The sequence below is a fragment of the Pseudorca crassidens genome, chromosome 12 (genome assembly GCF_039906515.1).
Source record: "Pseudorca crassidens isolate mPseCra1 chromosome 12, mPseCra1.hap1, whole genome shotgun sequence".
NCBI lineage: Eukaryota > Metazoa > Chordata > Mammalia > Artiodactyla > Delphinidae > Pseudorca > Pseudorca crassidens.
In genome coordinates, this window is record NC_090307.1 from 20,166,149 (window position 1) to 20,190,923 (window position 24,775).

The 24,775-nt window shown below is 37.6% G+C and overlaps 1 protein-coding gene and 1 non-coding gene across 2 annotated transcripts; both read left to right on the plus strand.

Annotated features, from left to right (window-relative positions):
• Positions 1–414: 414 nt before the first annotated feature.
• Positions 415–23,326, plus strand: STARD6 (StAR related lipid transfer domain containing 6). The gene is given in 9 exon segments (XM_067701458.1): positions 415–552; positions 1,184–1,267; positions 2,714–2,807; positions 2,998–3,047; positions 13,144–13,270; positions 16,370–16,487; positions 18,833–18,926; positions 23,127–23,258; positions 23,260–23,326. Coding segments are annotated over 7 exon segments (678 nt in total). The 5' UTR covers positions 415–552; positions 1,184–1,267; positions 2,714–2,717.
• TRNAA-UGC (transfer RNA alanine (anticodon UGC)) lies at positions 6,764–6,836 on the plus strand. Its single transcript has one exon. It is a non-coding gene; the product is annotated as a tRNA-Ala (tRNA).
• Positions 23,327–24,775: the final 1,449 nt, after the last annotated feature.

Here is a 24,775-nt window from a genome sequence, read left to right on the forward strand (position 1 = left end):
CAGCCACAGTCCTTCCAACACGCTCGGCCTCTCCGCTTTCAGAGCACCCCCTCCCCGGATAAGACACCGACTCGGCCGGGGGGGGCAGATCCCCCAACCACTTTTTTCCCTCCTCTTCAGGGCCTTCCCCTTCCCATCCCTGAGCCCGGCCTTCCTGGGTTTCCAACCGGCCCCTCACCCTCAAAGCAGACGCGGGATTGGAGGAGGGAGTTTGGCCAGGGATGGGACTTAACAAACTCCTTGGGGACCTTGATTCCCAGGGAACAATGGCAGTGACCCAGCACGGATTGGGAACCCAGTCAGGCAGCCCAGAAACAGGGAGATTATACAAACAGATGTAAAGACCCACTTAACAACATGTGTGAACCTGTCTACAAGGCTGGGACGGGATATGAGTTGCGAAGAATCCAGTTTCAACCGAGTGGTGTATCGGAAAAAGATGCCATCTCAGTGTTGGTTTGTGTTTATTTTCCACTGACCCTATGGGTGAAGATATCCTTGACCATTACTCCATCTGAATATGTTCCAGCTCATCCGATGTTACATCACCAGGTAATACAACTGTAGTCTTGCTGTTTGCTCTTTTCTTCTCTTCACCCTCTCTAGCCCAGTAAGCTTAACCTTCCCTTTTTTTCTTAGCAAATGAAAAAGTCCAGAAGCTACAAAATTTAGTTGAGTGGTTCAATTAAACACATGTTTATTTTGGCAGTAAGTAGTGCTAGTGTTTTGAAAATGAGTAAGACAAAGTCCCTGCAGGAAGTTTACATGCTAGTGGTTTGTTCCAAAAATCTGCAATTTCTTGAGCCTTCAGTATCAAGTATGTTGCTGGTAGGAAATAAAGAACCGTGTTATATATGCTGGGACAAGCCCAGGTCAGGGACCAGCCAGGATTGTTAATGGCGTGACCTTAAAAACTTCGACATTTTTATCCACATTCCACATAAGTATCTTTTTAACCTATTCTTTTAAAAGATAATTTCTTAAAGGTTCTTTTTCATTAACATTATCTTTAATGTATCTCTTACTACGTTTTTCCTTCATTGAGGAAAGATATATCAAATGTTTCCAAATGAGTACATAAAGTATAAATAAAGGACACTGAGAAAATATTAAGGAAATTATCAAATATATTTACCTAATTCATGGATCAAAATAATTCTACTTCCACTTCATTCCTTCACAGGTTGAAAGCTATGGAGATCTCCACAAGGATTTGGAGAAGAGTCCTAATAATTATTAAAATTCTGGACTAGATCTACTAGGAAAGGTGAAGTAACCATGAGTCTACTAGGAAGGAGAAATTATAATGGTTTACTAATGCTTTTCAAATATACATGTCAACTACGTGCTGTGCCTTGCTGGAGAACTAAACACGAGAAAATAGATTTATGATCCCACCTGAAGGCCTTTAGGTGAGAGCTAAGGAAGACGTGTGCTGATAATTAAACTTTAAGAAGGTTTATTCAGGCAGGTCTTAGGAGAGTTTTTTTTAAGGTAGATTTAAATGTGTCCATTTTAAGAAAAAAAACTAACTTTTTGATCACCAAGAAGGGGCCTGACACTGTTTCAATCACTTCTACGTATATTAACTCACTTAATCCTTACAATGACCCCATGAGATAGGTATTACTATCCCCAATCTATAGAAGTGAAAATTAAAGTTCAAAGTTTAAGCAGTTTACTCAGAATGATAAAGCTGGTGGTGGTGAGTGGCAAAACCAAGATTTGAATCCAGCTCTGTGTTGTCATATTCTTTCCACCACACCAGCCAGCTTCCCTTAATTGAAAACTGGGTGATGGGCCAAAGGACCAATGAGACTCTACCTTCCTGAGCTCATTCAAAGCAGAAACAGCATCTTACTCAACCTTTTTTGCCACATCTACCACAATATCTAACCCTTAGCAAGGATTCAGTAAATGTGTTTGAGTTGAACTGATGTGAATTTGATCCTCTCTGAAGAGGTAACATTTAAGCAAAGACACCAGTGAAGAGGAGTCAGTCCTCTGAACATATTGGGGAAGAACATTAAAAACATAGGGAACAGCAAGTACAAAGACCCTGAGGTAGGAAGTTGCTTGGTTGTATTTGGGGAACAGCCAGGAGGTCAGTATGAGTGGAGCTAAGTGGGAGAGAAGGAGACAGGTAGGAATTGTCTTTGGAGAGGAAGGCAGGGGTCAGATCATTTAGTGCCACTGCCACTCACTTTAAAAAGATGAATTCCCAGTAACACATGATCAACAGATTATGCTGCTTTACAGGAGAAAGGAAGCATGATTTAGCTGTTAGAAATAACAATTTATTGAATAACTATTATGTGCCAGGCAAAGGGGTAAGACATTTAAGTGCATTATTTCATTTAATCCTCATATCAGTTCTACCAGTTTAGGTATTGTCCCAGCTTTACAACTTGAGAAAATGAGGAAAGAGAAATATGAAATAACATGGTTCACAATTAGTCTGTGGCAGAGACAGGATTTGACCCAGGTCTCTTTGACTCCAAAGCCAAAGCCTGCTCTTTTTACTATATCACATTTTCTCACTTGAAAGACTATGAATAAAAAGGAAGAGATTCATGCATGCATGCATTCCAAAAGTAGTTATTGTTCATTGCTATGTGACAGACATAGAAATAGTATTAAAATATAACACAGCATTTAAAAAAGTTTTGTATGATTACATTCTCATCAGTCATTTGTTTTTAAAACTTTGCAGGTAGATGGACTATAAGGCACTTGCCCAACAAACTGCTCAAGAAATTTTAGGTTACTATCAAGATACGTCAGGCTGGAAAGTGGTTAAGACTTCAGTAAGAAGAGAAGTTAAATATGTTTCAAGAGTTTGTTTTTTAATGAGAAACAATTCATTGCAAAGACATTTTTAAAAATATTTTCTTCTACAAACCAAAAAAAAGCTTTTACTTTTGCTTTATTTTTTTGTTTTTCATTTTTTCTGTATCTGACAGTTAATTTATTTGTGGATTTTTATTCCCCTTTGAGAAAAAGATAACTGTTTCCAGCAAGGCTTCTAAGAAATTCCATGGAAATCTGTAAGTACAATCTCCTATTTACAATCATTGTTTTGAATTCAATGACATTGATGTATCTAGAGTTCAATGCTACTTCATTAGCTATAAAACGTTATTTGATAGTGAACAGGAAGTAGAAATTAATTATAAAGTCACTTGTTTGAAATGTAAAATTAATAAAATGAGCAATATGTACCATCTAATTTCCAAATCGGAAGACAATCAGAAAAGAAAATCACTTCTAGTGAATAATTCACTAAGACGGGAAATTTCCACTTCAAGAAATAATTACTATAAAATTAGATTGATATTTTCTTTCTAACAGTATTTCATGGTCTTTTAAAACTTCACCTTTCCATTAAATGAACCACTTAAAGATAAAGTTTATTTTCCCAATATATTCGTCTTGCTAACATATATAATTTATTCTGTAAGCTGCTTTTAAGGCTATTTTTGAGGATCCTGTTATTTCAGATACAAGTACTCTAAGGGAAATTGTGCTGACATCTTTAACCTTCTTTTTAAGAGTTGTTCCTTTGTTGCTCGTGATATCACATTAATGCCATCAGATCATCATATGCTATTGAGAAAACCAAATATTATTTAGTTTATTTTTGAGGGGTAGGGGTCCACTCCTTCTTTTCACTACTCTGTTTTGTGCTTATTGCTCTTTTTTTCATCTGACTATAATTATCTATCTTGTGCTTCATTTCAATTTTTTTACTGTAGGACAAAGCTGGTATACTTTCTCCTATTCATTTTAATAATTATCAGGAAGGTAATCCCTACCTTTGTTATCTAAATAATTAATGATTCTAATGGTGGCACTTGAAAAAATAGATTGAGCAGGGAATGGGTAACGTCAAGCCCAGGCACACTATGGGAATAAACTTTTGGATGTTGTAGTTTTTTGGTGCCTTCCAGGTCAGACCAGTGTGGACAGCAACCTATGCCTCAAAGAAACCTTGGAAGGTATTTATTCTACAAATACTTGCTGGGTACTTTTATACAAGGTGCTCTACACAATGCCTAGAGCCATTCAAAAAATAGCCTCAATAAGGCTGTTTTAAAGCTTTATTCAAATTTTTCATCAACGATATTGTACTCTTACATGCCATACTACGCAGACAAAAAAAATTGAAACTTTTTGCACTTGCTTTAAGAGAAATTTATATGCACTGCATACTAGTTTATTTATTAATACACAGTAATATCTTATCCCAAATCTTAGTGATTTAACAGACACTGTCTCATGGTTTATGTCATCAGGAATCCAGGTGTAGCTTAGCTTGGTGCCTGTGCCTCAAGGATTCTCACAAGGCTGCAGTCACGGTGTGGTCTGGGGCTTAGGTCGCATCTGAAGGCAGCTCTGCTTCCAAGCTCACTTACACAGTCACCGGCAGTCAGTTCTTCGTGGGCTTGTTAGACTGGGGACCTCAGCTACTTGCCAGCTCTAGGCTGGAAGCCTTCCTCAGTTCTTGACGTATGGGCCTCTCCATAGGGCTATTCACAAACGCCAGTTTGCCTCCCTCGGAGGGATTTAGGAGAGAGCCAAAGAAAGAGCAAACAAGATAGGAGCCAGGGTCTTTCTGTAACCTAATCTTGGAAGGGGCCACCCCCCCATCATTTTGGCAGTATTCAGTTTATTAGAAGTGAATCACTAGATGCAACCCTGACTCAGGGGAAGGGGATTACATAAGTGTGTCAATACCAAGAAGTGGAGATCACTGGGGGCCATTTTAGAGGCTGCCTATCACACGATGATTTTGGCAAACTCTCTTTTAATTCTTTTTTACAGTTGAACTATCATCCAATAAATATCAAGCACAGCTTCAAAATTAAGACTGCTAGAAGATACACACGTCTCAATTTTGCATGCTTCTTTTGTCAAGCACGGCCCACTGATCCTTCTAAGTTTAGCATGTTTATGTACAGAAGGAGAGTGTGACTGGAGCAGTTAATATTTTTCAAAATATCTATATTATTCTAAATCAGCTGGGGCAGATATTTAGGTTCTTCCAAAGGAAATCAATCTGAACATGTTGATCAGGTTGGCCTGCCTCAGTCGAAACGTTTACCTCCCCCAGCTTGGAATGAGAAGAAGGTGAGATTGCCGTCAAATAAATCAAGGGGAAAAGCTAGGGAAGCTTAAAATTTTCCAGTACTTCAAGCTTCACAGTTTTATTTATAGGGTTATAAATAATCAAAGCAAGAAACATACGCATGTTAATTTAGACTGGACAACCAAGTGTAAACATTGCACACTTTGGGGATATGTAGCATGGTCTAATATGGTTTGCCAAGCTAGTGTCTGGGAGAAATTATCCTTCAAAATGCCCTGTGGGAAAAATGGGTTGCATTGTCAAGTTTTTCAAAACACTCTGGACTATTTTCTCTTCTCTAAGGTTCGGAGAAGTCCTAAAGTAAAGACATCTGTCAAACTGTAATTCAGACTCTTCCAAATGTTTTCAACGAAGAACATGCTTGCAAAACATTGACCTAGATAGATAATGGGTCACTCATCTCAGATTTGGATTCTAATAGAAGCTCTAATTGACTAGGTATGTACAGAGAGAAGTGATTTATTTTTCATTATCTCCCTACTATCATTCTCTCACATCTCATGGATTATTTCAGTAACTTCCTAGTGGATTCCTCATATATACCTTTACTCAACTACATCCTATTATTCACACAATGGTTAAAGTAGATTTTTGAAATATAATTCAGTGTTGCTCCCCTGCCTAAACTCTTCTAAAGGCTATATTATGCTCTGCAAGGCACTATCTGGCCCCCACCTACCTCCCTGACCTCTCCTACCACTGCATCTTTGCTCTCCTTATGCTACAGCCACGTAGGACTACTGTTGGCACGAGTGCACATCTCAGAGCCTTCGTAGTTGCTCTTTTCTTGCCTAGCGTGCTCTTCACCCAAATGAAGGCTGATGTCATTTTTGTTTTCAAGATCTCAGCTTCATTGCTTCTCTTCAGAGTGACCTTCCTGGCCAGTTGGTCAAAGTTCTCAAATACACCAAACCACTGTTTACTACCCTATTCTGCTGTTACCTTCTTCATAGCATCTATCACTAGATGAAATTTATTCTTCATTTGTTGTCCTATTTATTACGTCTCTCTTATTAGAATATAAACTTGAGAATAGGAACTTGAACAAGAAGCAGACTAGAAACAAACTCTTGTTCATCGTAGTATCCCTAACACCAGAACAGTGTCTGTCATATAAACACTTAATAAATATTTCCTGAATGAATTTATGGACTTTAGTTATGTTATATTGGCTGCCAAATAGAAAGCATTTAAACATATTTGTTTCCATTATAACTACAGAACAACAGCAACAAAACCTGAAGATATTCTCTCAGCACTTTCACCTTTTCTTATTAATTTCCCACCCAAAAAGCTCCTTTTGTGGTTAGCTTTGAGCACTTGCCTATATGCATGAAAAGGGGGCCAGTTCTTTGGTTGGAATTTTTTTCCTTTCTACCCTCAAGAGATGAAATACAGTTCAGCTGACACATTCCCCTATGTTCCCTATTAATTCCCTTATTAATCTACTGTATGTCACACACTAAGCTAAATAATTTCATTTTTAAATTTAACCCATATATCCCACAAATACTTTCTATTGCCTGTTGTTTTTCCTGTGTATAGATCACACTTTCCATGTTTCTCTGCAGGCGTGCCTCACAGTTTTCTTGAAAACTGGACATTTTAGGGAATTCCCTGGAGGTCCAGTGGTTAGGACTCTGCACTTGCACTGCCGAGGACGCAGGTTCGATCCCTGGTCGGGGAACTGACATCCTGCATGCTGCATGGCTCGGCCAAAATCAATCAATTTTTTTTTTTTAATCCTTAACAAAAAAGAAAACTGAACATTTTAGGTAATATAGCAACTCTGGATACAGGTCCCACCCACTCACCCAGGGCTTCTTATTGCTTGGGCATTTATTTGTTTAGTGATTTGTCTGGACTAATTCCATGAAGTCTGTTCCCCCCCCCACCCCCCAGTCTGCAGCCTCAGATATACCTGCCCTGATTTTTGTCCTTGTTTTTATCTTTCAGCCTGGCATCCTATAGGTCATCCCTAGGTTAACACAAGCCATTATTGGTCACAAGTTGTGCTTAGCACCCAAAACCAGTAAGATTTTTACCCTTTACTGTCAATTCTGTGTGTGGCTTGGAAACTGTTTTCACAGTTCAGAGAGTTTTATGGTTTTGCCTTGCATGTAGCCAGGGGGCCGGTAGCTTGGAAGTTGTGTCACCAGTCATTCCCCAGAGGACATAGCCTTGGGGTGCACACATTCTTCCAAACCACCAGCGATGAGTATGATTTTATTTTAAAGTGGTCAGAATAGCTTATTGCTCAGTCAGTGATGACTCAGAGATTATGCTTAAGTCCCTTGAGCCAGTAAGACTTCAGCCCTTCGCTACTTAATCTGTGTATGGCTTGGGGAATGCTTGCAAGTCAGTGAAGCCACATATTGGACTGATTGCTCCTAAGTAGGGGCAGCCTAGCATATCCAGCGTGATTTGTCTGAGTAAGGACAGCCTAGTACAAAGCTCCCATTGCTTCTCGGTTAGGGACAGCCTGGTACGTCACTCTGAATGTTCCTTAGTAGGGGCAGCCTAGTACACCCACTCTGATTTCTCCTGAGTGGGCAACCTCGTATATCTACTCTCATTACTCTGATTAAGGGCAGCCTAACATTCACTCTGATTGCTCTGAGTAGGGACCTATGCACTAATACACTGAAGCCAAGTAACACTTCTACTCCATGAGCAAGTGGGTAGCATAGGGGAAGGATGGTACCATGACTTTCTCAGTTTGCTCCTGTTATTCTAGGGGTGAGGGGCAGTTTAGGCCCCAGGATTCGCAGCCTACTGTTCCTTAGGCAAAGCCCTCACCCTACCAGTGAGATCAGGGTGTCAGGAAACCCTAGTCTTCTGAGCAGTGCATGCGGGGAATAGAGCTTCTACAACATGAGCTGAGAGTTTCGGTGATGAGAGATGTCAGTGTCCTGCTGATCCCAGGATGAAACCATAGCCCTAGCCTGGATCTCGTGGGGAGAGGGAGCCCCTGTCTTCTAGTCTGCACCCAGCTGGAGCAGAGCTACCGTAGTGGGAGGGGGGTGGCTGGAAGGAGGTCGTGGCTCAGATGCTACAGACTCTGACTTTTCCTACCTAGATTTAGTAGATTTTCTTGAATAAATGTTTCTTCATTTCCTGTGTGCTGTTAGGTCAATTTCTAGGGAATTTAAGTAGTTTTTAAAAGTAATGTTCACCAGTTCAATGACTGTAGAAGAGGGTTTCCTTAGCTCCTCACATAGCCACTCTGGAAGTCCCACTCCCAACTCTAATTATCACATAGGAAATGCCAAAAATAAGATCACTAAAAAGCCTATCATCTTACAGGTGCTTCCCCAGGTTTAAATTTCCAGTATGTAAAAACAGGCACTTTCCACTGTTTTTCTCCTCCCTTATCCTCCTAGTTTACTGTTCAGCAGTACTCATTCACAGAAGCCATAAAAGGCTATAAAATGATTTAGAGATGCATGCTCAAATTAGCATGTTGAAACAAATGCACATTTACTAAAAGGTGTTCATTGCTTCATGAAATAATGATCTGTAAGAAACATAATTTCATGTATCAATTATCCCACATACCAGCTAAAGCTTGTCAGAAACTGTGAGAGACAAGAGAGAATAATTAAAATATTTTTAATTTGACTTGGTCACTTTATTCATAATGAGCATGAAGCTTTATTATAGATCTTAGTAAAATATCCAAAGAACCAATCATTTTAATGATCAATAGATATAAAAATATAGTTCTTAGATTCAAATATGACAAAATTGATATCTCTGAAGAGTCTTGAACACAGTAGATACTGAATTGCTCATTCAATGATAGATTCAATTATTCAAGACATAGAGATGTTTCATGTTTTCAAAGAGGCATTATATTTACATATTTTTTAAAAGCCAGTAACTCCAATACACCTCTAACTAGTGAATTAAGATAAGGTATTTTTTTTTAAATATAGATTTTATTCATTTTTTAAAATTTGGTTTGTTTATTTTTGGCTGCGTTGGGTCTTCTTTGCTGCCCACGGGCTTTCTCTAGTTGCGGCGAGCGGGGGCTACTCTTTGTTGAGGTGCGTGGGCTGCTCGTTGCAGTGGCTTCTCTTGTTGTGGAGCACAGGCTCTAGGCGCACGGACTTCAGTAGTTGTGGCATGCAGGCTCAGTAGTTGTGGCTCGCGGGCTCTAGAGCACAGGCTCAGTAGTTGTGGTGCACGAGCTTAGTTGCTCCACGGCATGTGGGATCTTCCAGGACCCGGGCTTGAACCTGTGTCCCCTGCATTGGCAGGCGGATTCTTAACCACTGTGCCACCAGGGAAGGCCAAGGTAAGGTACTTTTTAACTAGTAACCTACCCTCTACCCAAGACACAACTTTAATTATATTTCATAATCTTATAGGAAGCAAAATAAATAATTTCTGCCTTGCAGTCATATAATACCAATAACTCAAACTTATCTCACCTTTACAAATGACTGGAAAATGAACAATTAGCCATTGAGTAGACAGTCTAAACCAGGAGTTGGCAAGGTTCAGCAAGGTATCTAGACTTATTTAAAATGATGTTGTTCATTCATTATATTCAGTTATTCATTAATCACTTTCTAGGTGCTGGTAGTATAGTGGTGAGCAAAACAAAATGCATATACTTGTAAAGCTTATAATCTTGACATTCTCAAGAAAAAAACCTCTTAAAGTTAATTTTTCATGATTTTATCCAGCAGATTTGCTCCTCAAGGAGTTTTTAGTCTTTATAAGAGACAAAAGTACATAAATACCTATAATACAAGGCAGAGTGGGATGACTATCATAAAAGACTCAATATATGTGAAATAATAATGGCTAACATGTATTGAACAGTTAATACATGCCATGTACTATCCTGTAAATATATTAATTTATTCAGTCCTCATGACAGCCCTATGAGGTAAATATTACTCTCTCTACATATGAGAAACCCAAGACTTCGAATAAGTAACCTGCCTAAGGTCAGATAACTGGTAAGAGCTAGAATTTGAAAACAGGTGGGCTGACTCTATATGCTACTCTCCTAACATTTTAACTTTATTGCCTGTGTGTAGTAGCAACTATGAAACATCAGCAAAATCAAATATTAAGTATCTCAGTGTAAAGAACTATGCAGATACAGGTGTAAAGTATTATTAGAATTATTACAAGCCAACTTCTATCAAGAGAGTTTTTAATATGTTCCTGTCTCTTTTAGGGAGCTTCTTTCAAATGTCAGGGAGGCTCTGCAATAATATATGGGTGTGATCAGGCCCTACACATGTGTGGAAACTTGATATGTAACAGATAAGGCATTACAAAAACATGGAAAATGATGAACTATTTATAATCAGTTGTGCTAACATAAGTGATTATTTATATGTAAAAAGTAAAATTAGATGCTGACCTCACACTATACACAAATATCCATTCCAGGTAGATTAAAGTCCTAATATGAATACAAACTATAAAATTGTAGAAGAAAATGTATGAAAGTAGCTTAATGATCTTGAAGTAGGGAAGGATATCTTGTAGAAGACATAAAAAAGCACAAACCATAATGGAAAATATTGGTCAATTTGACTATGGTAAAGTGAAACACTTCTGTACCAAAAGAAATAAGTGAAAAAGTAGGCTGTAGCCAGAGATATAATATTTGCAATATACATAATTAATAAAGGATTTTAATTAAAAATATAGAGAACTTCTATACTAAGCATTTAAAATATTATACAAGAAGGATAGCTATCCATATGCATAAAATTTTAAAACAAAGTTTTGAAAGAAAAAAGCGAAATGCTTTTGTAAATTATATGTAATGTGTGTACTGTTACTTAAAGTTAAAAATCGAAACTTCCTCTCCGAAATAGAAGAAACAAAGCAGCTGATGCCTAAATGTCCTCCATTTCAATATTGCCCATCCCTAATTTTATCGTGAATAACTATGAAAGGGTTTGGGCAAACCTTCCAAAAAGAGCTTCAGCACATTATTCCCCTTCTTACCTTGATTTTTTTTTTTTTTTTTTTTGCTTTCTGTCTCTTCAACACTTATCAAACCATATAATAATTTTTTGATTATATGTCTGACTCTCTGCTAGGCTGAAGTATATATATAGTTAACCCTTAAACAACACGGGTTTTAGCTTCGTGGATTTTTTCTTGATAAATACATATTACAGTACCGCAGGGTCTGCAGTTGATTGAATCTTTGGATGTGGAACTGTGGATATGGAGGAACCACAGATACATAGATCCGACTCTAAAGTTATACACGGATTTTTGACTGCATGAGGCTCAGTACTGCTAACTTTCATGTTGGTCAAGCGTCAACATAATAAATAGTAAATGTTTGATCACTCAGTCAATAAAAGAATGCTATTAAAAGATTAAGGGTAGTCATTATCAGTAAATATATAGTAAGTGCTTAATAAAAGATACCTAATTCGATGTTAGTTAGAAATACAAAAAGGTCAAAAACTCTTTATCCTCAAAATTTACAATATAATTAGAGAACAGATTAATAAAAAAAAGCAATCTAGGGAGGTATATACAAACCCCTTAACAATAGTTTTGTGCTTAAATTTTAACTGTTTTATATCTGCCTTCTTTTTCAAAGGACCTGATAATTATTCAGGTTGTTTTGTCACTGTCTTCTATAGAGTTTAATAATAAGCTCTTAAAAACTTTGTAGATCTGAAGGAAGGAAACCTTACATACTAAGAAAATTTTAGGATATCTCACAGAGAAAACTAGGGACCAGTTGAGCTTTTAAAGAGAGACTAACATACAAAAAAATAGTCTAATGATTTACTTGTTTACCAAATCATAAAAACAAGGTTCAGAGGAAGAACTCTTCATAAATATAACAACTATTTTCTGTAATAATAGCATTTAGTTTTTACCTCACTTCCTCCAAAAATTTTAACTTTTTAGAGGTTTAAAATTTTGATTTTACCTAAACCTATCGCCTTAGTTTAGAAAGAATGATTAACAGAGAGAGAAAGTATGGCCAATATTATTCAGATTTCATTTTCATTTAACAACCTACTGCTAAATTGTGGGTTTTAATCCAGTTTTCTCACATTGTCCTAACTTCATTGGTTGTGATAGCCCAACCCAATTCTATTGATGGATTAACATAAAGGTTAGTTTCTTCTCCAAATCTTGACATGTGAAAAATAAATGAAATTCAGAAGTCAATGTCTATAAATGGAGTTTAATTGTAACATAAGAGTGACTATAATATATTGTCTATGGCTGCTTCACTGATACACTAGCAAAGTTGAATAGTTGCAACATAGAACATGAAGCTTGCAAAGCCTAAATTATTTACCATCTGGCCCTTTACTGAAAAGTTTGCTGACTACTGCTTTAGACCATATTACATCCTTCAACTAAGAATTAAGGCCACAATATATTGCACAACCACACAAACTTCTCATCAATTACTGTTGGCTTATGATAAATACAGTAGGTAAATGTTTATGAGAAAGAGTTTAGAAAAATTCTAAATGAAAGTAGCCCCTTTAAAAAGACAACTATAGAAACATTATAAACAAAATTTGTAGAAAAATGTAGAAAAATAATTTATATTAATTATTACAGTGCATATTTTTATAAACTGGCGACTTCCAATTGAATATTTTTTTTTTTTTTTTTTTTTTTTTTTTTTTGCGGTACGCGGGCCTCTCACTGTTGTGGCCTCTCCCGTTGCGGAGCACAGGCTCTGGACGCGCAGGCTCAGCGGCCATGGCTCACGGGCCCAGCCGCTCCGCGGCATGTGGGATCTTCCCGGACCGGGGCACGAACCCGTGTCCCCTGCATTGGCAGGCAGACTCTCAACCATTGCACCACCAGGGAAGCCTGAATATTAGTATTTTAAATTGCTGATATTACCTTCAAGTTTTCTTTACATTATTTGCTAAATTAGTGTGCTTTATACTGTGATAGCATTATATTTTCAACTTAGACTAAACTTATTAAATTTTGAATTTTCTTTATTTTGTTAACTATAGATATCGTGTTGAAGGAATAATTCCAGAATCAACATCTAAACTATCTGATTTCCTCTACAAACCTGAAAACAGGGTCACATGGGACAAATCATTGAAAATGTACAGCATGGTACAAAAAATTGATTCGGTAATTTACTGTTTAATATCGGACTTTCACTGTATGAGTACACTTTTAGTTTGCTATCTTAGTGATTTGAGTTTATTAAATCTGTATTATGTGGACACTTTGTATTTTATAGGTTCAAACCAAGTTGAAATTTTTATAAAAAGCTTAAAACTTCCTTCTTTATTAGTCAAGAGTTCAATTCCAATTACCTTTATTCTGTTTTAAATGAATACCACATTCTGAACGTGGTCAGCTCTCCTGCAGATGTGTGCCTTCGGTTACTGAGGGGACTGAACTCATGGATTCACCTCCTCCATTAGGTGGAACAAAAAGATTAAGCTTGCCTTGTTGATGGGAAGTCAGTAGATTTATCTTAGTCATAATACACTAGATAACAGGAACATCGTAGACACTTACTGTAAGGACTTAAGAACAAAAAGCATGTGACTTTTTTAAAGAGTAAGTGTGAAATAACATTGTGGTTTTAGAAACACTTTCAAATACATTATCTCAGAAATGAAGAGGGAGAATAAAAACAGAAAAGAAAAATGTAGGTAATGGACTAGAAATCTAAAGTCATAGAGGTGAGAGAAAGAAAGACAGAATGCAAGAGGCAAATAGGGCTTAAAAGGGGAGAGAAGATCAGGGTGAGGTGAGGGTAGAGTGAAAGCTCAGGAGGAGAAAACCATGAATGAAATGAGAAAGACTGTTAGCTGGTAGAAAGAAGGAGGAACAGGAAGAAGACAGGAGTGGGGTGAGGGATTCTGAACTCTGGTACAGCACAGTATAGGTCTGACACTTATTAAGACTGATAGACTTCACGGTATGTAAATTATACCTCATAAGCGGCTTTTAAAAATTGAGTCCTACTGTTTGGCTAATAATAACTTTATTAGAAGGAGCTGGTAAATGTGACTGTTGGAGTAATGCAAACTTAAACAGTTGCATTGGTAAAATTCCACATCACTGAGTCTTTGGTTCTTAGAGTCTCCAAGCCGCATTTCACTCATCAAAACAAATGGCCCACATATCTGCCATCACCTTATCAGGTATTTAGAACTCTGTAGGTTAACTTTACCGCCTTTTATTAAACTGATTTTGAAATCTGGGATGGGGGTGAGATTGTAGAAAAGCCCAGAAAGGTAAAGCAGTTTCATCTTGTAGAGAGGCCTTGAAGTTCTTACCCACAAAGAACGCCTGTCCGTGACCTTCTTGGGATTTGAACATGGCCCATCACAAATGAAAATCCAAACAATTGGACTGTTTCATTCATGATTGTATGATACTAATTATACAGTTTCATTAGCATTTCAGATATTTCTGCTGTTGCTGCAAGTCAGCTGTAATAATGGAAAGTATACTAGGTTTGGCATCAAAAAACTTGAAAACATAGAGGAATTTTGTGATTTGCCCAAGGTCACCACAGCCAATGTATGGTATAACCAGGACTTATACCTGATCTCCTCATTCCAAATTTGATGCCTTTTCCAGTATACCACAGTATCTCTGAATCACATTATACTGTGAGAAGAATTAGTCTGCCTTGCAGTGAATGTTTGTAGCATTCACTTCCAGGGGTGCATTTTAATTGACTCATTCACCCCATTGGTGAGGAAGGGATTCCTGCTCTAGGGTTATGGTGGTGGTCAAACACATGACACCAGCACTAGACAAATGAGATCCACAGCACTTTGTTAATCCTTAATCACAGCCCAGGAAGGACTGTTAAGACTTTGTTAAATTAACATTTGTTAGTGGAGCACAGGGTGCCAATAGTGAGCCAGGTTCAACAAATGACCACAAGAGAAATTGAAATAGAGAAGTTTATTACTCACAGGTCGAGGAGGAAGTGTACAGCACGCCTAAGGGCCCCATGTGGGGAGGTCAAGGCAGGCTGCAGACAGAGAGAGGCAGGACCTGAGGCACATGCCTTTATTAGTGTCTGTGGGTGGAGTGCTTTGGGGTTCCTGGGCTAAGGCCAGATTGATCAATTGGAACCAAAAAGAGCAGGGTTTTGGTAAGCTCCACAGGGGGCATCTTACCTAAGGTGCTCACAAGGGGAAGGCCCTGGGAAGTGGGAGAGACAGTTGATCAGAAGCGCTGTTGGGGAAGTCATATCAGGAACTTACATTTGCTTGTGACTCTGAGGGCTGTTATCTGGCGGTGTCCTTACATGAGAGGACTAGTGTTAGTTTAAGGCCCCTGCAGGCTGCTCGGACAAACAAAACGGATACTGAGGCAGCAGTACATGGAGTAGCTTAGCTAAACTCTCAAGGATGCACCATGTCATGCAGTGTGATGTGGGAGCTGCACTCAGGAACAGAGTGAATAACTAGGGGTTGTGCAAGGCAGGCTTTGTAGTATCAAGAGGTTGAGGTGACCCCTGATTCCTGCAGGAGGATCTGATTGGTTGTTGGAATAATTCTGCAGGGTAGCAGGGAACTGAAACGCACTACTCAGGTATAAGTAGGCATTGTGTCTGATCCTGCTGATAAGGAGGGTTGTTGGACTAAGGGTTCTTATCTGTGGGAACAGAGTGGGGAGAGGAACTTGCAGTTAGGCCATTCACCACCCTCCCAGTTTTACCAGATGTCAAAGCAGTGCATATATTGGCCTTTAATTTTAGGCCTTACACCACAAGCTGCTAAGTCAATATATTTTTCAGAATATATTACCTAGTCAGTGTGGGGTAGTAGACACAATATTGTACTGGAAATCCAGGTTCTAGTTCTATACATATCTCTAGTTCTACATGTAATTTAATGTTAGGCTTCAATTTCTTCATCAAAAAATTCAAAGGTTAAATAATATCAAGATTCCTTTCTGATTCTGTCACACTTATGATTATATTAACTCGTGTTAGATATATGATTTGCAAATATTTTCTCCCATTCTGTAGGTCACCTTTTCATTTTGTTGATAGTTTCCTTTTCTGTGCAGAAGCATTTTAGTTTGATGTAGTCCCACTCGTTTATTTTTGCTTTTGTTGCCTTGCACTTATAATTATACATCTAATGTTTCTTTAACACTGAAAATGCAAGTTGACTCGGTGATAAATTCTTAAAACCTCAAAGCCCTGCTTTTTCCAAATACAGTCCAGCCTTATGCAGTTTGTTTCAGGACACATTCATATGTCCTACCATCACACAAAGTTTTGCCATGGGCTCAATATCCCCCCGAGACTTTATCGACTTAGTGTATTTGAAGCACTGCGAAGGGAATATCGATATTATCAGTTGTAAGTTGAAACATTTTGCCCACACTTTGGAATTACTGTGAGTCATTAATAAATTTTTTTACTTTTAACTCACAGTTTGAAAGAAACAATATTTTCAATTAATTATTTTTGTATTTACTTAGTGAGGCCAATAAATGCATGTTAATATAGATAAGCCTGAAGTTTTACCTAATTCTAGAGGTGCCATTTATATCATAGTCAATGATTATGGCATCTCCTGGCCTTTTTGCAGCATATACCCTGCAGCGCTCAGTGTAGATAGATACTTACAGGCTAAAACATCACAGCATACATTATAAAACTACTAAGAAACAAAATTGATCTTTGGATATATACTTTTGTATTTAAATTACATAGAATGGGTATATCTAGAAACTGAAAAAGCTCATGAAGAAAATTTCAATAGATAGGTGTTTTCATAAATGTGCTTATATTTCTTTTAAAAACTGGAGGTTTTGATATACCCTTATTCACCCCCCGCCAAAAAAAATGTGTCACTCTGTAAAATACAAATACATAACCACTTCCTAATTTGCGTTATTCACTTAAAACATACCAGTTCACACCCCAAAGATCTTTGGACTCCAAGAACTCAAGATAAATCATGGTGAAGGGACTTTGGTAGGACAATGACCTAGAGTCCTTTTTTTCCCTGTAATTCAATTTAATCTCACTATTCCTATGTGAATAGTTTCCCCTACTGTAAACTATTTGGGGAGGGACAGTTAAGTGTTGTTAATTATTATTTTTGAACAAGGTTGCAGTTACTTTGATATATCTGTAGGACTCTTAAGTTTCTGAGTCCAGGACTGAGTCATTGCTCTGCTGATAGCACTCATGTGCACAGTTAGCTCTCTTGCCCATACCACTGGGGACTGCTGTTCATCACTTTCACATATTCGTCTCGTATAGTTTCATACAGTTGTCATTTAGTCGTCTCATTTTTAAATGAGGGCACATAAAAATTTATTCACTGCCTATAACACAAAATACTGTCCATTTGAATCATAGATCTGTTATTATCTATATTTTGAAAGCATTCAATTTGTATCTCATTTTTAGTGGTCAGAGGGAAGGTAAAAAATAAGTATGGAAGATAAAATCAATAAATAGTTATAATCAGTCATTCAGTGATCACTACTGAATTTGCTTTAAGTGATTTTCTTTGAATGAGTTTTTGATGATTACTGATAGTTTTCTTCTTAATGTTTCTGTTGTTGTCTAGCTTACTGTGTATCTTGCTTTGAGCTAAATATTTTGCATGCATTTTCTCACCAATGAGGAAACCGAAGTTCACAGAAATCAAGTTACATAGCTAATAAGTGGCTCAAGTCTTTCTGATTTTCCAAAATCTGTACTAACTACCATACTATGTGCCTCACAAAAGACCCATACTTGTTTGTGGAATATAACAAAATTTTAAAAAATAAAGACAAATATAATCTCCATATTTTAAACAGTGAAAAAATATGTTAATATCACTTCTGGCAGTACCATTTTGCCAACATAATTGGCTCTGTTAAGATGATGAAACAGGTCATGAAAATGGGAAATTGATTCCACCACATTTGTCTCCTAAGCTAGTCCTAAGCTAGTGCTTAACATTATATTTCTACAGAAGTGATTGCTTATGTTAAAATCATATAGGAAAATTCTCTGACAAAAGCAGGATTCAGTTGCACAGAATAAACAAATATATTCTGTTGCACAGAATAAACAGTTGCACAGAGTAAACAAATATATTTGGAAGAGTATATATAATTATCATAAACATAATCATGATCAGATCACCTGCCTTCTAACTTCACATACAATATGCAGTTATGCTGCATAATTCCTAAAACAAAATCTGCTGATTTTTAATTATATATTGAAGTTAGCTACAGGGAATTGGCAGAAAGGGGCATTTAAACTACTTCTATTGACAGACCAAATAACTACATCAAATATTTTATTTTAAAAATTTATAAACCAAAACATCTATAAACCCACTATCCTAATAGAATAGTCTCTTTCTTTGTGATTTCTGCTTCAAATCTCAGAAAGTAATTGAACAATACTTTTAACAGTTTTTCCTGTACGTGAAAGATAACAGCATCTTTCGAAGTTCTACATGAAAAAGTGTGAGAGGACAATAGTGATCATACTGATATTCTTTCATTTTTGGCCTGTGTACACATTCAAATGTGCAAACATACATACATATGTATAAAACTAATGTCACTGCTGATAATAACTAAGTTAAATCAAGTGCTATGTCATACACTTTTTAAGATATGCTACTGGAAACAGAATTTTTCATCTTTGTGGAATAAGTTTCATTTTAATTCTTTTTAATCACTTAGCTACTAGTGTGGATTTTCCAGCATATCCTCCATCTTCAAATTATATCCGTGGTTGTAATCACGCTTGTGGCTATATGTGTTCACCTCTGCAAGAGTAAGTGTTATTTCCATATATTTATTTTTTAACAGTTTTTTAGTTCAATTTGTAATTTGTTAACTAACTCACCAGAAATATGTTCTGGTATATTCTGTTGGGAAAAAAATTGCCCCTAAATACAATTTTTAAAATAATTTTTTAAGTATTTTTGTCTTAAGTATAATCAGAATGGATAATTCCCTATAAAGTATGATTTGAGGTTTCTGGCACTAGTCACATATATACAAACATCCTCACCCCCTCCTATTAACCTTAACCTGATGTTTTATGTTTCTCCATTAGAGTCACTTCTGTGAATTATTAGGGAATTTTTGCAAATTAAAAATAAATTCTCTAGAATTATAATGCAGTTACGTTTATCAGCAATGAATGCTTTACCTTGAATAAATTCTTTCCAATGGACTACCTACTGAGAACAGATACCTGCAGAATGACACATCCAGTAGGTAAATTCAGAAAGGGAAGAGCTGGAGAAATTAGAGTCACTGCCCACAGGTGGCCAGCCTAGGGATAAGATGGTAACATCCAATACACATAGTCTTTAAATGCCTATATATTAATTCAATGTATATCATTCTACAAATTCGTTACATTTTAATTTTTGGTAAATGATTTTATATTAAATAAAAGATATCGACACATAGAAACAGGTGTAAAACTTTATAGTGGTCAGATATAAACCACTCAATATGAGAAAAATATTTTTGTGAAGGAAGTCAAAATAAAATTACATTTAGACCCGTACTCCTTAATATTTTCTCTACTGAATTAGAGAACTAAAAGATATTCACAAATATTTACATTAATGGACAGGATCATTGATGCAGATGATGATGTTGATGACGATATGGCCTTTCTGCCCATCCATCAGTTTTGTGTCTATGGCCAGGACTTTATTCTCCACAGCAGGAAAGAACAAAACAGGGAAGGATTATTACTCCAAATCAGCTAGGTACATCAGCTGCTGGTGGGGACTCTTGTTGGGAAGCTACACAACCTAAAGTGTGCTTCACAGGCAAAGTCCCCTTCTTGCACCTTGTCACCGTTCCCTTTCCACTGCAAAAAGCATAGGATAAAAGCTCTGATTTAGATATCCCACCTAGGGTGGAAACTCTCTAGCATCCTGCTGGAGAAGGGTACTGACAAAAAAGTAATTTTGTACCTTCTCTTTCCATGCAGCCCAAGTCCTATAGTAAACTTATAAAACATAGTATCTGTAGTAAAGGTACTCTACAGTAAATGTTGGAAAGGCTTGGTTAAGTGTGTAAAGCCCTAGTAAACTCAAATAGAGATTTAAGACTATACAAACTGCTAGTGAGTCCAGCCATTTGACACAATGTAAAAATAGTCTAAACTCTGCATAGAGAGGGTGTAAGAATATAGACACTCACGGTTTGTTGGAGCAGTGGTCTTCAAACCCCCCAAGAGAATTTTGTAAAACTGTATACTGCCTTGCACATTTTTAAGTTAATATTAAAAATTTTCATAGCATTATATTAAGAGGGTGCAATGTCCAGCATACTCTAAATCCTGACATTTAAAAAAAATGTTTATATCACCCTTCTAAGTGCATCCAATGGAATCTAAATACCATAAAAACTTGAAACCCACCATTACATTATCAATTTCAAAATACATATAACCTTTAACAGAAAGTTTGTGTCATTTCTTTTCTTTTCTCCTTGATCCCATATTTTTACTCTTTTTCCCTTGCATAATTTTATCCTAATAGAATATATCTTATGCTTCGGGTTCTTTTATTAATCACTATCTATCTATTTTCAATCATACCTCAGCAAAAGTAAGTACCTAATTTTTAAAATTTGTTTTATTTTCTATGACCCCAAGTATCTAAATGTTAAAAAATATATATGTGTACTGGTTTAAATTGTTATTACTACACATTGATAAAAATAAAAATATATTACATAGTTGTTCAATATAAAAGCAAATTGTTGGGCTTCCCTGGTGGTGCAGTGGTTGAGAGTCCGCCTGCCGATGCAGGGGACACGGGTTTGTGCCCCGGTCCGGGAAGATCCCACATGCCGCAGAGCGGCCCGTGAGCCATGGCCGCTGAGCCTGTGCGTCTGGAGCCTGTGCTCCGCAACAGGAGAGGCCACAACAGTGAGAGGCCCGTGTACCGCAAAAAAAAAAAAAGCAAATTGTTATTGGAAACACATATTATTAGCAAAACTTAGCACTTACTATGTGCCAGACACTGTTACAAACAATTTACATATACCAAATAAGTCAATTATTTGATCCTCACAATTACCTCATGAAGTCGGTTGTATTACTGTCCCCATTTTGCAGAAAAGAAAATGGAAGCCCAGAGAGATTAAGTAACTTTCTCAGGGTTACACATAGGTAATAGCAAAGCTCAGCTTCAAACTATGCAGACTGGCTTCAGAGTCCATGCTTCTATCAATTACACTAATTTAACTGTAAAAAACATGGGACAAAAATGCTGATCTAGATGTCCCATCTAATAGAATGAGACTATCAAGTCTACTTCTACTTTGCATTTTTATAAAATAAGCATAGGAAACTTTGTTCACATAAATGAGTGAGTTAAAATGGAGAGAGTGCAACCCTAGCACTGTCATTCAATCCCTTGAAATTCTTCTGAGTTATGTGCTGTGAATTACATAGTGACCTATGTAATAGGTCACTTTTTAACGACCTATGTAATAGGTCGTTTTTAACGACCTATCAGGTGACAACTCAATTAGATCCTTACATTTTATTGAAAGCAAAGAATTGACATGACTTGGTAAGGTTTTATTACCCAGTCATCTGTCATTCACTTTCTCAATTCACTTCCAATAGATTGAATTTTCCCTTTAGCATCTCAAAGATTTTTATATGCTGGAGTAAAGCACCTTGGTACCATTCAGTATTATTCAGTGGGGAATGACAGGCATCCCTTGGTTCTGTAAAGCAATAGAAGGGTGGTGTGAACAGGCTGGTGGCAAGAGAAAAGCCAGCATCTCCATCAGAGACGTATTCTCAGATCAGTTTAAGGAAAAGTTACATGGAAGTTAGAGATCTGAAAATTTATTCCCTTAAATGTTATTCAGTCTCTCATACCCCTTGGCAAGTCTTCATATACTCTAGTTTGAAGATCACTGGGTTAGAATGTAAAATACTACAGTCTTCTTGGAAGGCAGTTTGGAGATAACATTTCAAAATGTTAAATGCACAAAAACTTTGACCTAGAAACTCAATGCAAGTATTTATAGCAGTGCAAATGGATACATTACAAGATGCTTTATTGCAGCTTTATTTATTTATTTATTTATATTTTTTTTGCGGTACACGGGGCTCTCACTGTTGCGGCCTCTCCCGTTGCGGAGCACAGGCTCCGGACGCGCAGGCTCAGCGGCCATGGCTCACGGGCCCAGCCGCACCGCGGCATGCGGGATCCTCCCGGACTGGGGCACGAACCCGTGTCCCCTGCATCGGCAGGCGGATTCCCAACCACTGCGCCACCAGGGAAGCCCTATTGCAGCTTTATTTACAGTGGCAAAAAGTGAGAAACAACCCCATGACGGTCAATAGAGGACTGGTTAATAGAGTATGAAATACCATGTGCAATCATGAAAAACAATTAAGCTGATCTATATAGATTGACACAGAAAGAGGTGCATGATATCATACTAAGAGGAAAATGAAACTAGTTCCAGAAAAATAAATATGTCTCATTTTTGTAAAACTAAGAATGTACATGTGCATATATGTGGGGTACATATACATATATGTACATACATGCTATCTTTGTATATCCATAGACAATAACCTGAAAAGATACAGTCAAAGTTATAAATAGTGATTATCTGATGAACAGAGTGAGGGGGAATTGTGAAAATGCTCTACAGTTTAAATTTTCATAAGCATATATTACTTTTATAATTTTAAAAAGTCAATAAAATGACAAAAAGGAAATGATAACTAAAACTGAAGACTTTAAGATATAGTCTGACTACTTAATATTTTTATGTAAAATAGTTTATTTATGAGTGTGCAACTCACTCTACATTTTGTCCTTCCTTCCTTCAGTAGCTGTTTACACTGTCATAAGCGCTATGTGGGCAATCACTGGCGAATAAGACAAGCTTCCTGCTCCTTGTCAACTTGTACACTCCATAGATAAACTTAAAAATTCTTTATATTTTTTAACTCTTCCTTTGTTTACAGGAACCCAGCATATTCCAAACTAGTGATGTTTGTCCAGACAGAAATGAGAGGAAAATTGGCCCCATCAATAATTGAAGCAACCATGCCTTCCAATTTAGTAAGCTTCCTCCTCAATGTAAAGGATGGAGTAAAGACACAAAATTCTATCAGGACGTGGATGTCATCATGATGGGCATTCGTCATTCCGAAAGAAGAAATGAGGCCATTTAAAATCATGCGTGGCAGTTAACTGCCTTTTACTTCTAAGTCAATATGCATAAATACTGTTACACTATTCTAAACTGTATTCTTGAACAAACTACTGAAGGTACTTTGTGAAAATAAGAGCTCATAGTTGTACAAGAGAAGCATTAAATATAGTTTTTAATCTCATGTAAGAATAATGTTAAACAACAAGTGATCTTAATGCACTTTTATCTTTTGCTTTTTTCCCCTGGAAAATGCCCGGCAAGAAAACATCAATAAGAAAGCATATACAGGCAGAGGTCAGCATTAATTAAAGATTAAAATATATTTTAAATTGTTTTTCTTTCACTTACTGCTTAAATTGATAACTGTAGGAAGCATGAACATAAAAATTGAAAAGAATTCCACTAGAATGTTTGACAACTGATATCTGGAATCTGCAGCTGAATCATGAGTCAATTTTTGGTCTGGCCAGAATGTAGTAGCCCGTTCCTCCCAAGTCCTTCCTCGTAAAACTAGAAGACCTGCACTTACCACAACAGACAAGCATAGGAAGACTCCAGCATAGGTGGCAAGAAGAAGGTGAACTGGCCAAGGACCTGGAGACTTGAGGAATGTTTTAGCCGCGAGTTCTCTGGGTTTCCTTATTGCCATCCATATATTCCAGACAGGGCGCTGCCGAAGCCTCCAACCTGGAACTGCTGACAGGAAAGAAGAAAAAAGAGAGGGGGGAGGCTTTAGGAAAAAGCCTTCTCCTCCTCGCCATAGGAGTGCCCGCAAACAAAAGGGTGGCCCCGCAGAACACCAGCCAAACATCAACCGAAAAGCTGCACCTACCCCACCGTGTGGGCAAAGCAGAGCGAATCTTCCACCCCACCTCATCTCTGCGGCGCAGAAGCAGGCGGTGGTGCCTGGACAGCCCCAGCCTGTGGTGTCGGCAGGGTTGAGCAGGGAGCTCATCTTCCACCTTCCATCCAGCAGAGGCAGGTATGGTGCTTTGATATCCCTGCTGGGGTAGTGTTAGTGGGATTCAGTGGCAGAGTGAGCTTCCACCCGCACCTGGCAGAAGCAAGATTTAACCAGCTAGGTCAAGGAAGAGCTAGTCACCAGTCAGCTTCCCTGATCCTTGGCGCCACCACGGCCCAGCATGATGTGAGCCTCCATCCCCACCCAGCATCAGTGTTTTGCCCTCTGTAGTGTGTTGAATGGTGACCCCCAAAAGGTACATCCTTGTCAAATCCCTGGAACCTTGAATGTGACCTTATTTGGAAAAAGGATCTCGGCAGATGTAATTAAGTTAAGGACCTCAGAATGAGATCATCCTGGATTATCAGGCTCTAAGTCCAGTCACAAGTGTCCTCATAAAAGATGCACAAAGGAGAGACATGTGGAGAGGAGGAGGCCATGTGAAGACAGAGGCAGAGATTGGGGTTGTGCGGCCATAAGCCAAGCAACACCTAGAG